Source organism: Solanum pennellii, chromosome 10, assembly GCF_001406875.1.
Source record: "Solanum pennellii chromosome 10, SPENNV200".
Classification (NCBI taxonomy): Eukaryota; Viridiplantae; Streptophyta; class Magnoliopsida; order Solanales; family Solanaceae; genus Solanum; species Solanum pennellii.
The window spans coordinates 4,673,563-4,686,660 of record NC_028646.1 but is presented as its reverse complement, the minus strand read 5'-3'; the positions used below and the strand labels follow the sequence as shown (position 1 = coordinate 4,686,660).

Sequence of the window (13,098 nt, the reverse complement as noted above, 5' to 3'; positions counted from 1 at the left end):
CCTTGAAGTTCCGGCATGGACTAGCTTTTGTTTATTTTAGCTTCTTAGAATACTCTTAGTTTAGTAATTTGATCATAGATGTTCTTGTGGTGATGACTTCCAGATTTTGGGGAATAATAGATGTTGAATTTTAGAAGTTATTGAATTGGTTTTTATTAATGAGTTTAAGTCTTCCGCATTACTTTCTGTTGATACTATATTGAAATGTTAGGGTTTAGATTGGTTGGTCAGCTCATATAGGAGGGTAAGTATGGGTGTCAGTCGCGGCTTGGTTTTGGGTCGTGACAGGATTATTATAGGTTTCCTTAAAAATATTAAGTAGTTTGTTTTAATTTGTTTCTATTATCTATTTAAATATGTCAAATATTTTTAAGACTATTTTATATATTTTAATTTTAAGACTATAAAATTCAATAATTTTATATATTTTTTTAAATTTTAAACTTATGAAATTAAAATCAACAAATAAGTACGGTATATAAAAAAAATAGAAAAAATCATATAAAAAGGAAACAACTTTGCAATTAGAAATATTTTTTCACGAAATATGCTAAAAAATTTACATTTTTTAAAAACTATTAAAAAAAAACCTACACATTTAAATAAAATAAATGTTATAATTTTTTCAAAAATTTAAGCTCTAATTTATTTATTTTATATACCATAAAACCACATAAAACTCCATTGATGCAGCTCCGAAACCAGTTAACCATATTCCGTCGTCTTCCCATTGAACATAATTGTCGCAGCTCAAGTTTCAGGTTGCCGTTTGAAGTCACCGGCGAGGTGTCCAGTCGCTGAGGATTTACTGTAATATTAGCTCAATTCATCTATATAAAGGTCACTTGTTTTTGAATTTTTGCTATTTCAGTGACTATTTCATTTCAATATGATTAAATCTGTTTTCTTCATTGAATTTCTGAGTGATTAGGTATTTCTGCTAATATTTTCCATACAAATCTAAAGATAATTGCCTTTCAACGCATATCAGAGATGGTGCTGAGATTTTGGGAATTTTGGATGGGTGTATTTGCTTATCGGGTCGGGTTTAATGGGTGAGTCGGGTTAAAGTAACTTGATCAGATTTTGAATTGTGAGAAATGAAGGTGGGAAACAAGGGGAATTAATGGTTTAGGGGTAAATGTGTGCTCAAAGTTGGACGGTAAGCGCAAATATATCAAAATGAAGTACACTGAAAGATGATTATAATTCTTTTTGAGAAGTTTAGAGGCAAAGCTAATGCTTTTCCTTTGAAGAAACTCTGAATATCTCATGTCCGTCCATTACTGTGATTGAGTTAAAATTTTCTGAAAGCAACAATAGGGTGTTCCAATAGGGTAAGACTGAACTTTCGGTTAACTGATAAATATCTGACTCTTTGTCGGTCTTACCTAAAACAGGGCCATTGCAAAGTTAATCTGCAATGAGAAGAAGCATAGCTCGTTTTCTGGGAGGCCTAAGATCTTACTGTACTGATTCCGGAGATGGATCTCAGAGCTCCAAACTCAAAATATTTGATCGCCATTTTAAGCGCAAGCAAGTAAAGCTTCTTGTTCTTTTATTGCACTACTCCATATACCTTGAATATCTCCCCTAAACATCCAAATTTATTTGTGTAAAAGATTTGGTTTTGAGAAAATTTCAGTTTACTTATCCATCTATACTATGTATTTTCTGTTGGATATACATGGTTGGCAGCGTGATAGAGCGGCGTGGTTGATGAAGCCAAAGGACTCTCTTGTTGATACTGTGGCTGAGAATCTACTGGATCGATTGGAGGTATTTAGTTTAGCCTTCTTTTTTCCTTACTTTTTCTTGTACAGCTACTTTGCGCGAGGTTTTTGGTTTACAACAACAACATAGGGACATACCTATTGTAATTGCATAAACGGGGTAGAGATGTTGTTTCCGATAGACCTCGTCTCAAATGAATAGTTTTTGAATCAGGATCGTAAGAAAAATATGACAACAAAAGAACTAGATACAAAGCAAATGAATTAACATATAGTAATACACATTGAAGAAGAGAATACATCACTAGCCGACTACCAAATAATAATAAAACTAATACTGAGAAGAGGTGTGGAGGAGGCTAGCCCCCTACCTTTATCACATAAGTGCAATAAAACTCGGTTACCTATTAGCCTTATACCCTAATCCTCGACCTTCATACCTTCAGACCTTACCACTACCTTGTGGAGGTAGAGAGGCTGCATCCGAAAGACCTCGTCTCAAGTGCAACAAATCCCGGTATAATGATGAAGGAGCCAGCGAAGAGGAATTTTTTGACCGTACTGCAAAAAACTAATTTTTACTTTTTATGTTCCCGTCATTTCTAGTTTTCAGTATAACTTTTCTTCCTATCCATGCTGAAAGGTTGACAGTGACAAAAGAATTAGACATTAACACCGATTTGGGAGGAGAAAGTAATGACATACAAAAGGAGAGGTGAGTTAGAACATTATGAGCATACTCTACCATCTAATAATGAACTCCATAAAATTAGAACTGGTTGGAAAGGGTTTAGGGTGGTAAACTGTTGGCCAATACTTAGAAACTCATATGCAAACCATGACCATATTTTTTATCATCCTACCTCAATTGGGTCATTATTAGATTGAGTATCCCCTGGTTCAATTGAATGCTATATCTTGAAACTAACGAAAAATAATTCACCTTTTCATGATTTCACTACTTTACTCCTGTGATCTGTGCTCTATTTGCTATCTTTCACAATATAACAATGCGTGAGTAGTTGCCCCTTCTAAAGATCGATGAATTTAGTGAGTTGATAGAGAAATATATGGGTTCAGTTGTATCCTTCTTTAAATAAAGATTAGATTACCTATCATATTAAGGTTAGGATGTTAAGTTCCGAAGGATGCCTAATTACCATTTTTTTTAAAATTTGGTGAATACGACTAGTAAATTATCATGTGCACTAATGTACTTCTTATCACTATAAGATCTATAACTATTGTTTAAGAAAACAACAGTCAGTTTTAGATTTTGAGAAGATAAAGGTAGGTGAGACACTTTCTTTTCTATCAAGTCGTCTATCCAAATCATCTGCCTAGCGGGGAATTCATATAGCTTAGGCTTGGGTAGTTGGGCTGCAAGTCTTTTAGGATCCTGGTTAACTCATGTTCTCTGAAGTGTCATTTGGTTCATGGATTAGTCATTGTGAATTTTATTGCACAGATAGTTATGCTATCATCTGTGAATATTAATGCAAGGATTGTTATGCTTGAATAATAAAAATAATGTAGGAATTGTTATATAGTGTATAATAATGCACAAAATTGTTTATGCAGCAATTGCCTATTTTAAGGGTATTTTCTTTTTAGATAGCCAATACGTAGATTCTCACATAAATTATGTCAGTATTAGTAATGGAGTTAATAGCTGCATTAGTGGGTTTATGCTAAAAATTGAGTGTTGTATTAGTTAGGTAGAGATTTCATTAGTATGCTCAGTTAAATATTGCAAAAGAAATGCTGTATGCTGAATTTGTGCGAGGAATATCTTTCCTTATGCAGCCAGCAGCATAACCCCTAATAGATTGGGATGCCATGGATCTGTCGCCACACATATGACTAAAAACAATTCTATGAGTTTGTTGTTGATATACATGAATTGCTTGCCTAACGAATTGCTTGTGCTTTAATAGTGTCTCATCTAACAAGAGTTAAAGATTTACATCTTTTTCATTTTGCAGGATTGTAAGAGAACATTTCCTACGGCATTGTGTATGGGGGGTTCTCTGGAAGCTATCAGACGATTACTGCGCGGACGCGGTGAGAAGAAAGTTTCTTGAGTCACATGTTTTAACTATAGTTTCATGATATTACTTGGTTTTTGACTAGTCAGTCCAAAAATTTCATATTAAACATACTTTTTGAAAAGCAAAAACGATGCTTTCATTTTGCATAATTGTTAAGGAAAATAGTGAAATTTTATTTAGTTAGTGTAGTAGTAGTTAAACATGTCTTACACACTATAAATTTAACAAAATCATACTAGCTTGAAGCAGTTACTTCTTTGGATTTCTTGTCTCCTCCTTTTGGGTGTTATATACTGGGGTTGCACCACCTTGAATGCGTTTATCTGATAAATTATTTTTAATAGCTATAATGTAAGTGGAGCGAAATTAGACAAAATTGTGGTACCTAAACTTAAATTATTTAGGTATGCAATCTCCTAGGAAAATGACACGATGATTAAGATGCGAGTATCCAATGAAATGACAAAGTGCGCGCAAGTTGGTCCGACACCATTGTTATTAAAAATTAGAAAGAAAAAGATAGAGAAAGGACCAAGTATGCATATCAAGGACTTGAAAACCCAATTTATCATTGTTATTAAGGTAGAAAGAAGAGATAGAAAAAGGACCAAAAATGCATATCAAGGACTTGAGAACTCAGTTAAAGAATTTAACAGTTCTTCCACCCAGAGGTGTGGTCTAGTGATCAATGAAATGTGAAAGGTTTTGGGAGACCAAGGATCAACTTCCAGTAGAGATAAAAAACTCTAGGGCCTAGGTAATTTGTTTCCAACTGCCTAAGTCTTATGGGGGAGTTACCTGGTACTTATACTGGGGGGAGGAAGTAGGTAACCAATACTATTTATCGAGATGCATGTAAGTAACCTTTTTCCTATTGTTTGTTCATTTTTGATATAAAGAAGCAATTCCCAGTGATGCTTGAATTGATCTTTTCGGAACCCTTCAGCCTCACTTAGCACCTTTTTGGGCATCCTCTATTTACCTTAAACTACATATATAATTATCTTGCATTTTCAAAAGACAAAAATAGAAGTACTCCATAAGATGTCTCCATTATAAAGATAGATCTCGTTCATTCGTCTGTCACTAAGTCACTTGGGAATATGATTCTTACAAGAAATTAGCCCGCCAACCAAAAATAATGCTCAAACCAACCTTGGCTCATACTGGAATTGAGTAATAATTTTGACCTTTCACGAACCATTTGATTAACATGCTTATATTTTTACATGAAACTAGAGCATGATTTTGGGCGTACCTGTTGCTTTTCAGGTGGCATCGAGAAATTACTTATGATGGATACATCATGGGACATGGTAAAATTGTGTAAAGATGCTGAGCAGCAAATGCCCACTTATAACATTGAAACATCATACATTATTGGTGATGAAGAATATTTGCCCGTGAAAGAAAAGTACGTGTATATTTGACGCTGTCCTTAATGAATGATGGGAATACCTTATTGACAAAGAAATAACATCCTTTCTGCATTCTGTTGTTTCACATGGGAAGTTCTGTTGACCTGGTCATTAGCTGCTTGGGACTCCATTGGACAAATGATCTTCCTGGGGCAATGATACAGGTGCTTGCTGTATTTGGTTGGACGCAGACAGATTACATTTCCCTCTAGTATTTAGTTATTTTCCTTTTTCAATCTTGTACTCCAAATGGCATATCACCAAAGACACTTACTATAACTGTACTTCTACCAGAGCAGATTGGCTTTAAAGCCAGATGGCTTATTCTTGGCGGCTATTCTTGGCGGAGAAACATTGAGGTATTTCACTACCATTATATCAAGTGCATACAGTCTCTATGTTCGTAGAACCTAAATGTTCGTCATCTTGTTGATATTATCTTAGGGAGCTGCGGATAGCTTGCACTATTGCACAAATGGAGCGTGAAGGAGGCATCAGTCCACGATTATCACCCTTGGCACAAGTATATTTTTGAAATTTGGCTATACACTGATTCTGAAAATTGTTTCATAGGTCTAGGATTTCTAAATATAATCAACACTAGCAGTAATTTTGAAATTCCTAGAGTAATGAATCTTTAACAATCTTATATACAAATATTATTTATAAAATCTTACAACAGACGCTTCTAGTCAGTTTGTCATGGTGACCAATTTTGGCCACTTTATCTTTTGAAATCAAAGATACAGTGGCCACTGTATCATGGGCCATTTTTTTTTTGGAAATATAGGTCTTCGCGCTTAAGGACGTATTGCATGAGCTGAATTTATCAAATTTAGTAAATTGACTATGCTCTTACTTTTTTGTTTCATATCAGTGGGTCAACCAAATTTCTTTTTTGTTAAGTTTCTGTTCTAATTCAATTGACGAACATTCCCATATAACACTATTGTTTCACATTTCTTAAAAAATGATAAGACCGTTTCTCTTCGAGCTACACATTTTCTATTGGTTTGCATTCATGGTAGTATGACTTTGGCATGTTGAGTGGTTATAGTTTCCACTTAACTGCTATTTGAGAGAAGGGAGTGTTGGAGTATATGGAATGAGGAAGGATTTTTTTCATTGTCAAATGTGGATTTCAGTGTGTGGACGGTCTAGGAAAGTTATGTTCAACTGCAGTCTGCATTGTGCATTGTTTTCTACTAACGTTAAATGCTCATGGCCTGCTGAAGGGTTACCTGCTTCTCTGGCAGTAACGTGTCATTTCTTGTAATTTACCTTGTACTCCTCTTCCATCCCTGGGGAATGGGGTAACTTTAAGGAGGCAGTTATATATTGCAATCACAATGAACACTGGAAATATGAGCAAGAATCTCTCAATTTTATAAAGAGCATTGCCATCATGGCAAGTGAAGACTCACCTATTACTTCATTGTTGGTTGTTAAGCTATGAACTGATAAATATTATATACTGTTCATTAGATGAAGAAAAGGTTTGTGTTGAAATGTGAAGACAAAATCACCAAAAAGAGAAGGCATCATGTGAAAGAGCATATATTTTTTTGCTGCAGGTGCGTGATGCTGGCAATCTCTTGACTAGGGCAGGCTTTACTCTTCCTGGAGTTGACGTTGATGAGTATACAATTCGATATAACAGTGGTAAGAGTTATGCTTCATGCTTTGGTTTCCAACCTCGTATTCGAGCAGACAGTGCCAGGAACCTCCTGTACCTTGCATGAATCCATATCTGGATATTAAGATTTCAACAGCAATGCTCTTGTTATGCCGCCTTGCTCTCCACTTTTTTCTTGTACTCTTTTCTAGCTTTCTGTAATGTTTTCTTTTATCATATATATGGACTTTCTTCTAAATCTATCAGGTCTCCCACATCATTTAAAAATTCCCGTCTCAATTCTTTTTGGTCTTCTTAATGGAGTTGCTTTTGTTTTCAAAACATCTTGATGAGTTTCTTTCTTTCCCCGCTATCCACCTTATACAAACTGAAATGAATTTTCCATCTGTCTCTCTCTTCATTGCTTGTATCAATTCCCTTCCAGTGGTTCAGAAGCTCCAGTGTGGTTCTAGGAAAGAACCAAGTAACCGCAATTATAGAAGATAACACGTGCCACAAATATGTATTGAGCATTATTTTCTACTTCCTGTACACAAAGAAAAAATCTTCTGCAAATCTGGAAACCTCTTCTTTGTAAGTTCTCATGTGTTACACAATTCTTTTTCGCCACTAACCAAACAAAACAAGAATTCTTTGAGAGTGATTTTTGATCCTGCAAATGTGTTTCCAAGGCCACACCAGTCATTGAAGCATTATGGTTTAGATTCCAGTATGCAGCCTTTACTGTAAATGCATCTCTCATATTCAGCTTCCAAACTAATTTATGCATGGTTTCTGATGTACCCTCAAAAGATTCAAGAGTTTGGAGGAAGTTAGAGAGTCTTTCTAGTTCTCAATCATTTCGATAATCTTGGAAAGCTCATATTCCATCGTTGGGGGCTCCAGACTTGGCTTACCAGTGTTTTTTTTGAAGACTTGGGGGGAATAAGCCAGGGAGAAAAGGTTTTTCAAACTTCCTTGCCCAATCAGTGATCTTCCTAGAAAGATATCTTCAAGACAACATTGATCCTGATATTGCTACTGAAAGCTGACCACAAGTTTTTGATGGTCTTCCAAATGGAATTTTATGCCCTTTTTATACTATTCTTAATTTTTATTTTCTTGTGAGGTGAGACGGAATTGACCTGGTAGATTTCTTTACAAAGAAGAAAAAATAATTCTCTCAAGTTATGCACATCAGGGAAGTAGTGAAGAGTTCTATACATCAATCTCTTTTTAAAGCTTTTGTGTGACCAGTCATTTTATGGAGCTTAAAAGGTCATGCTTAACTCATTGCTTCTTTCTATCTCCCTGCTTTTGCACTCTAAGTATCTCTTATGTTCTATTTGATTTATATATGTCTCTCAATATGGCACACTCAATGCATGTAAATTGTAAGGTAATCTACTTAAAAGATTATTTCGTTTATAGTTATGTGAGATATATACACTTTTAGGCTATGTTGGTCATACTCTTTGAAATTGCCAATAGGTGCATGTTTGATACTTTATGAATAGTTCGCATTTCTGGAGGATCTGACATAGGTGTGACACCATCTTGGAGAGTCCGAGCAACACAGCTTCCAGGAATTTAAAATTAACTCTGCTTCATCAAATCTGAAAGCTTTTGTTTCACTAGTTCTTTCTTATACCTGGAGCAGTTGAGCTTGAGAACCTTGACAGTTGTTGCCTTCTTCTGTCCCCCCTTCTTTTAGCAGTGTGCAATGTATATTTCATTCCTTTTCCTTTAGATATATTTTTCGGGATGAGTCTCAGTGGTTGCATTCTGCAAACTAGAATTTGTCATTGGGCTCACTAAAATTATTTATCAGCTAGTATCTTAGCTAAATCATCATTTGTGACCACTGACCACTGACCAAGAGGTCAGATCTTTCAGAGGACTAAGCATCACTGTTATTTGATTATTTTCATTTGTGTCGACCACTTTATTTTCCACAAGATTCTTAAAAGTTTTTTGCCATTTGAGTTTAAGATTCTAGCTATTGAGGAAATGTGTAGCCAATATGTTCGTTTTATGGTCATCATTAGAAATGCCCCTTCATTTTATTATTTAAAGTAGCAATAAACTTTCTTGTATTTTGGTTGTGGATAAGCTTGCACATCTGCAATGCCATTGAGGAAGTATGCATTTCTATACTCATTCAGTTACATAGTCTTTCTATATTGAATTTGATTATTCTTTCTTCGTTTTGCTTGTGTGGCAGCTTTGGATTTGATAGAACATCTCCGTGCAATGGGCGAAACTAGTGCTCTACTGCAAAGGAGCAAGGTAGCTTTCTGCTGAAATTCCTTTTATCTTGTCAACTTGAGAAGAATTGAAATTACTTATTGGTTTTTATCACTCTAACATTCATCTTCTCCATGGATTAGGTATTGAAAAAGGATACAGCCCTGGCCACAGCAGCTATTTACGAGTCAATGTTTGCAGCTGAAGATGGCACAATTCCAGCAACATTTCAGGTGATTTAAGAGGAACTGATGCTGAAAGTTCTCTTTTGCTGCAGTATACTGTAATATAAATTGTGTTTTCAGATAATATACATGACTGGATGGAGGGAACACCAATCTCAACAGAAACCAAAGAAGAGAGGCTCAGCCACAGTGTCGTTCCACGATCTCCAAAAGCAATTTGGCAGTGATGGTAGCTGCTGACTTACACTCGATATTCTTTGTCGATGCAATTCACACCTGTTATCTGATTCTTCTCAGCAGCTAGGAGACGAAAGAACGGAAACTCCAGTAATTTAGATGCTCTCTCACACCTAGTCGTTCCATAAGCACCTTTCGTTATCATGCAAAATAAAAGGTAATAATCGTAACTTTCAGTAGAACCACAGCGTACTTCAATTTTTCCAGTCTTTTGAAAAACCATTAGTGTATGTCTCTACTATGACGAGTTGCTGTTGAAATTGGAGTCCATGGGTTAATTTTTTCAATAATTTCTTGATGTCCTGTTGATGGATCATCGTTCCATTTGAAATTTTGAGGCATGTTTGGCTTGTAAATCCGAAATGAAATTGAATACACCCATAATTGTCACGATCCAAATTCACATGTCTAGTACTCGATACACTACCTGACCTTATAAAACTAGACCCATATGACCATATGCATGAAATCATATTAACTGCGGAAGCCTTTATGAGATCGTACTTTTTTAAAAATCAAATAATAAAATGGTTTCACATCTAAAATCAAATCTCAATTGCTTTTATAGCTCTTGCAGTTCTCTCTCGTACTTAATACTCGATTGATTTATCACATGATCACTTAATTAATAGTTATTATTTTAGATACTTTTTTGTAATGAAGATAATTGAAATCAAGAAAGAAAGATAATTTTCTGAGTAATTATTCATAAAACAATATCTCTCCAATGCTAATTGAAAGGGATTCAACTTTGGAAAATTGTTATGACGATCGCAATGGTGAAAATTGACTTCCCCAAAAATGATTTATGTGTGAGGAAATTAACAACAAAATATTAGTCATGACTGGAAAAGAGAATTTCTTTTGTGTACACATTATAATAATTATGTTTACTATTTAAAGTAATGTGAATACAACATTTGTAATCTTGAATATTAAAAATAATGTGAATAAAAGATCTCTTGTCAAAATTTCCGATGTGTTGTTTGGAAAGGAGTTGTATTTTGTAAATACCCCAAAAACTTCACGGAAAAATATTTCAAATTGGAAATTATTTCCATAGAAAATTGGTAGGAAAGAAAATGTTTTTCCATTGAAAACGAAAAATACATGGGAAAATGATTTTTTGATTTTTTTTTTCAAAAAAAGTAGATTTTTGATTTTTTTTTCTTTGATTGATGAATAGAAAATATTTTTAAAAAACAAACTTTTAAATCATAGTCTTTTTTAAGGGAAGTATTGACCAAACTAAGCCATTATATAAAGTAATTCACCAAAATAATATGTTTTTTAAAAATTTTACAAAACTAGTATAAACGTATTTCACAGTAACGTTTTAGGGTATATTTTATTTTTTAAAAGCTGACGGCGTCAGATTGATATACGTTACTGTGAGTAACGTTTTACTCCTAAAACGTTACTGTGAGTAACGTCTTACTCTTAAAACGTTACTCACAGTAAGGTTTTAGGAGTAAAACGTTACTCAAAAAAACGTTTTAGGAGTAAAATGTTACTCACAGTAACGTATATCAACCTAACACCGTTAGTTTTTAAAATTTGAAATATACCCAAAAACGTTACTGTGAAATACGTTTATACTAGTTTTGTAAAATTTTAAAAAAATATATTATTTTGATAAATTATTTTATATAATGACTTAGTTTGGTAAATAATTCTTTTTAAGGGGCGGGGTGGTAGGGGGTTGGGGTAGGTGTGGGTAAAAGAAAATGGAAAATTGTAATTTATGTTTTTCTCAAAAACAAACTTTTAATTTTTTTGTGAAGGGAGTAGGGGTAGTCAGGGGTTGGACGAGGTAAAAAAATAAAAAAAATTAAAATTTGAACTATTTTTCAAAATTAAAATTTTAAATTGTTAACTTTTTTCCCGTAGGGGCTAGGGGCTGGTTTGGGGGTAGGGAGGTCAGGGTAGTGATAAAATAAATTGATTTTTATAAAAAAGATTTTTTCAATTTGTTTTTGAATGGGGAGTGTCGGGGGTATGGGGATGAGAAAGAAAAAAAATCGTAATTTAAGGTTGAAAGAAAATTTTGAAAATGTTTTTTTTAATTTTGAAAGAAAGTCATTTTCCTTAATTTTTTTTTTAAATTGATTTAAAAGTAACAAGTGCTTGTATTTTCTTATACATTCATCATATATTTCCTACTTCCAATTCAACTTTGGAAAATTACCTTGAAATTGTATTTTTCTATTCATCAGAGAGAGTATGTACAAGAAGAATATTTTAGCTATATATATTATATATATTTTTTCCCCGTCCACTATTGTTTGTCATGATTTCTATTTTTAGAGTCAAATTATAAGAACTTTAACTAATATTTTAAGATGTATTTTTTAATAATATTAATATGCAAAAAATTGCAATTTATAGTACTTTTCATATATTTTTTTGAATATCTAAATTTTTTGTTTAAGATATCGAATTAATATAATCTAATTTACCTTTGAAAATTAGTCAATAATATAACAAATAAAAGTAGACGGGGACTATATAAAAGAAAAATAGCTAATCACCATTAACAAACTAGCTAACTGCCAAACTAACTATTGCTAATTGCAGCTGATTGGTGGATACAATAATTAAGTCTGGTTTGCCTGTTGGTTTGGATCGAATTCTATAAATTTTGTTTAAGCAATATATTTATGTTGATAAATACATTTATAAATAATCAAATCTAAAATTTAGTTACTATCACTTAAAATAATTATTATAAAATTCTAAACTCATAAAATTAAATCCTAATTTCACCGGAAATACTAATTGTGAAGATTAGTCGTAATAATTATTTGTTTATCAACAGGGGAAAAAACCAATCCATTTTTGTAATGACAAATATAGATCTAATCTCAAGTCTCAACTATCAAGAAAATAGAAAATCAAATCAAAACCATTTCGCAAAGTTCATGGTTAAATTTGGTCGTTTTGCTAATTTAATGAAATGAATGTAGCCACAAACTTTTGCTACACATCCTAAATATTTATTTTTTCCTAAAAGCTTGGTAAAAAAAAAAACTCGGCCAAATAAGCTATAAGAATTGTTTAAGATCAAAAGTTTCCGAATTTTTTTTTTTTTTTTTTAAAAAAATTTGTCCCAAGTCAAATAGGGTCACATAAATTGAGATGACGAAAGTAAAAAAATTACTAAATATCTAAGAATAATGCACAAGTACCCCTCAACCTATGCTCGAAATCCGGAGACACACTTATACTATACTAAGGTCCTATTACCCCTTGAACTTATTTTATAAATAATTTTATACCCCTTTCCGGCCTACGTGACACTATCTTGAGGGCCCAATGGTGATTGACTTTTTTTCAAGATAATGCCACGTAGGCCGAAAAATGATTTACTTGTAAAATAAGTTCAGAGGTTGTATATAGTTTAAAAAAAGTGGAGCAAGTTAAGAAGCTTTTTAGAAAACCATGGCCTATTATCTTGACAAAATCTTTCTTCTCTTATTTCTCTTCACACTTAGTATTCCCTCAAAATCACATAATATAACAGATATTGAAGCACTCTTTGCTATCAAGAATCAAAATAGTTGATCCCTTTGAATCTTTGATTACATGGAACAAATCTATTCCTTTATGTCA

At 33.3% G+C, this 13,098-nt stretch overlaps 1 protein-coding gene across 1 annotated transcript; it reads left to right on the top strand.

The window, feature by feature from the left end:
* Positions 1 to 629: 629 nt before the first annotated feature.
* LOC107032179 (putative methyltransferase At1g22800, mitochondrial) lies at positions 630 to 9,859 on the top strand. The gene is made up of 12 exons (XM_015233762.2): positions 630 to 840; positions 1,401 to 1,540; positions 1,699 to 1,779; positions 3,719 to 3,797; positions 5,057 to 5,198; positions 5,297 to 5,366; positions 5,497 to 5,561; positions 5,647 to 5,725; positions 6,777 to 6,864; positions 9,042 to 9,106; positions 9,208 to 9,297; positions 9,370 to 9,859. The coding sequence occupies exons 2-12, from the start codon at positions 1,424 to 1,426 to the stop codon at positions 9,487 to 9,489; spliced, it is 996 nt and encodes a 331-aa protein (XP_015089248.1). The 5' UTR covers positions 630 to 840; positions 1,401 to 1,423; the 3' UTR covers positions 9,490 to 9,859.
* Positions 9,860 to 13,098: the final 3,239 nt, after the last annotated feature.

Excerpts from the sequence above, each read along its gene's own strand:
- LOC107032179 (XM_015233762.2), top strand. The coding sequence starts at position 1,424 with ATGAGAAGAAGCATAGCTCGTTTTCTGGGAGGCCTAAGATCTTACTGT. Across the intron at positions 5,367-5,496 it reads TTCCTGGGGCAATGATACAG|AGCAGATTGGCTTTAAAGCC; the intron begins GTGCTTGCTGTA and ends TACTTCTACCAG. Across the intron at positions 9,107-9,207 it reads CTCTACTGCAAAGGAGCAAG|GTATTGAAAAAGGATACAGC; the intron begins GTAGCTTTCTGC and ends TCCATGGATTAG.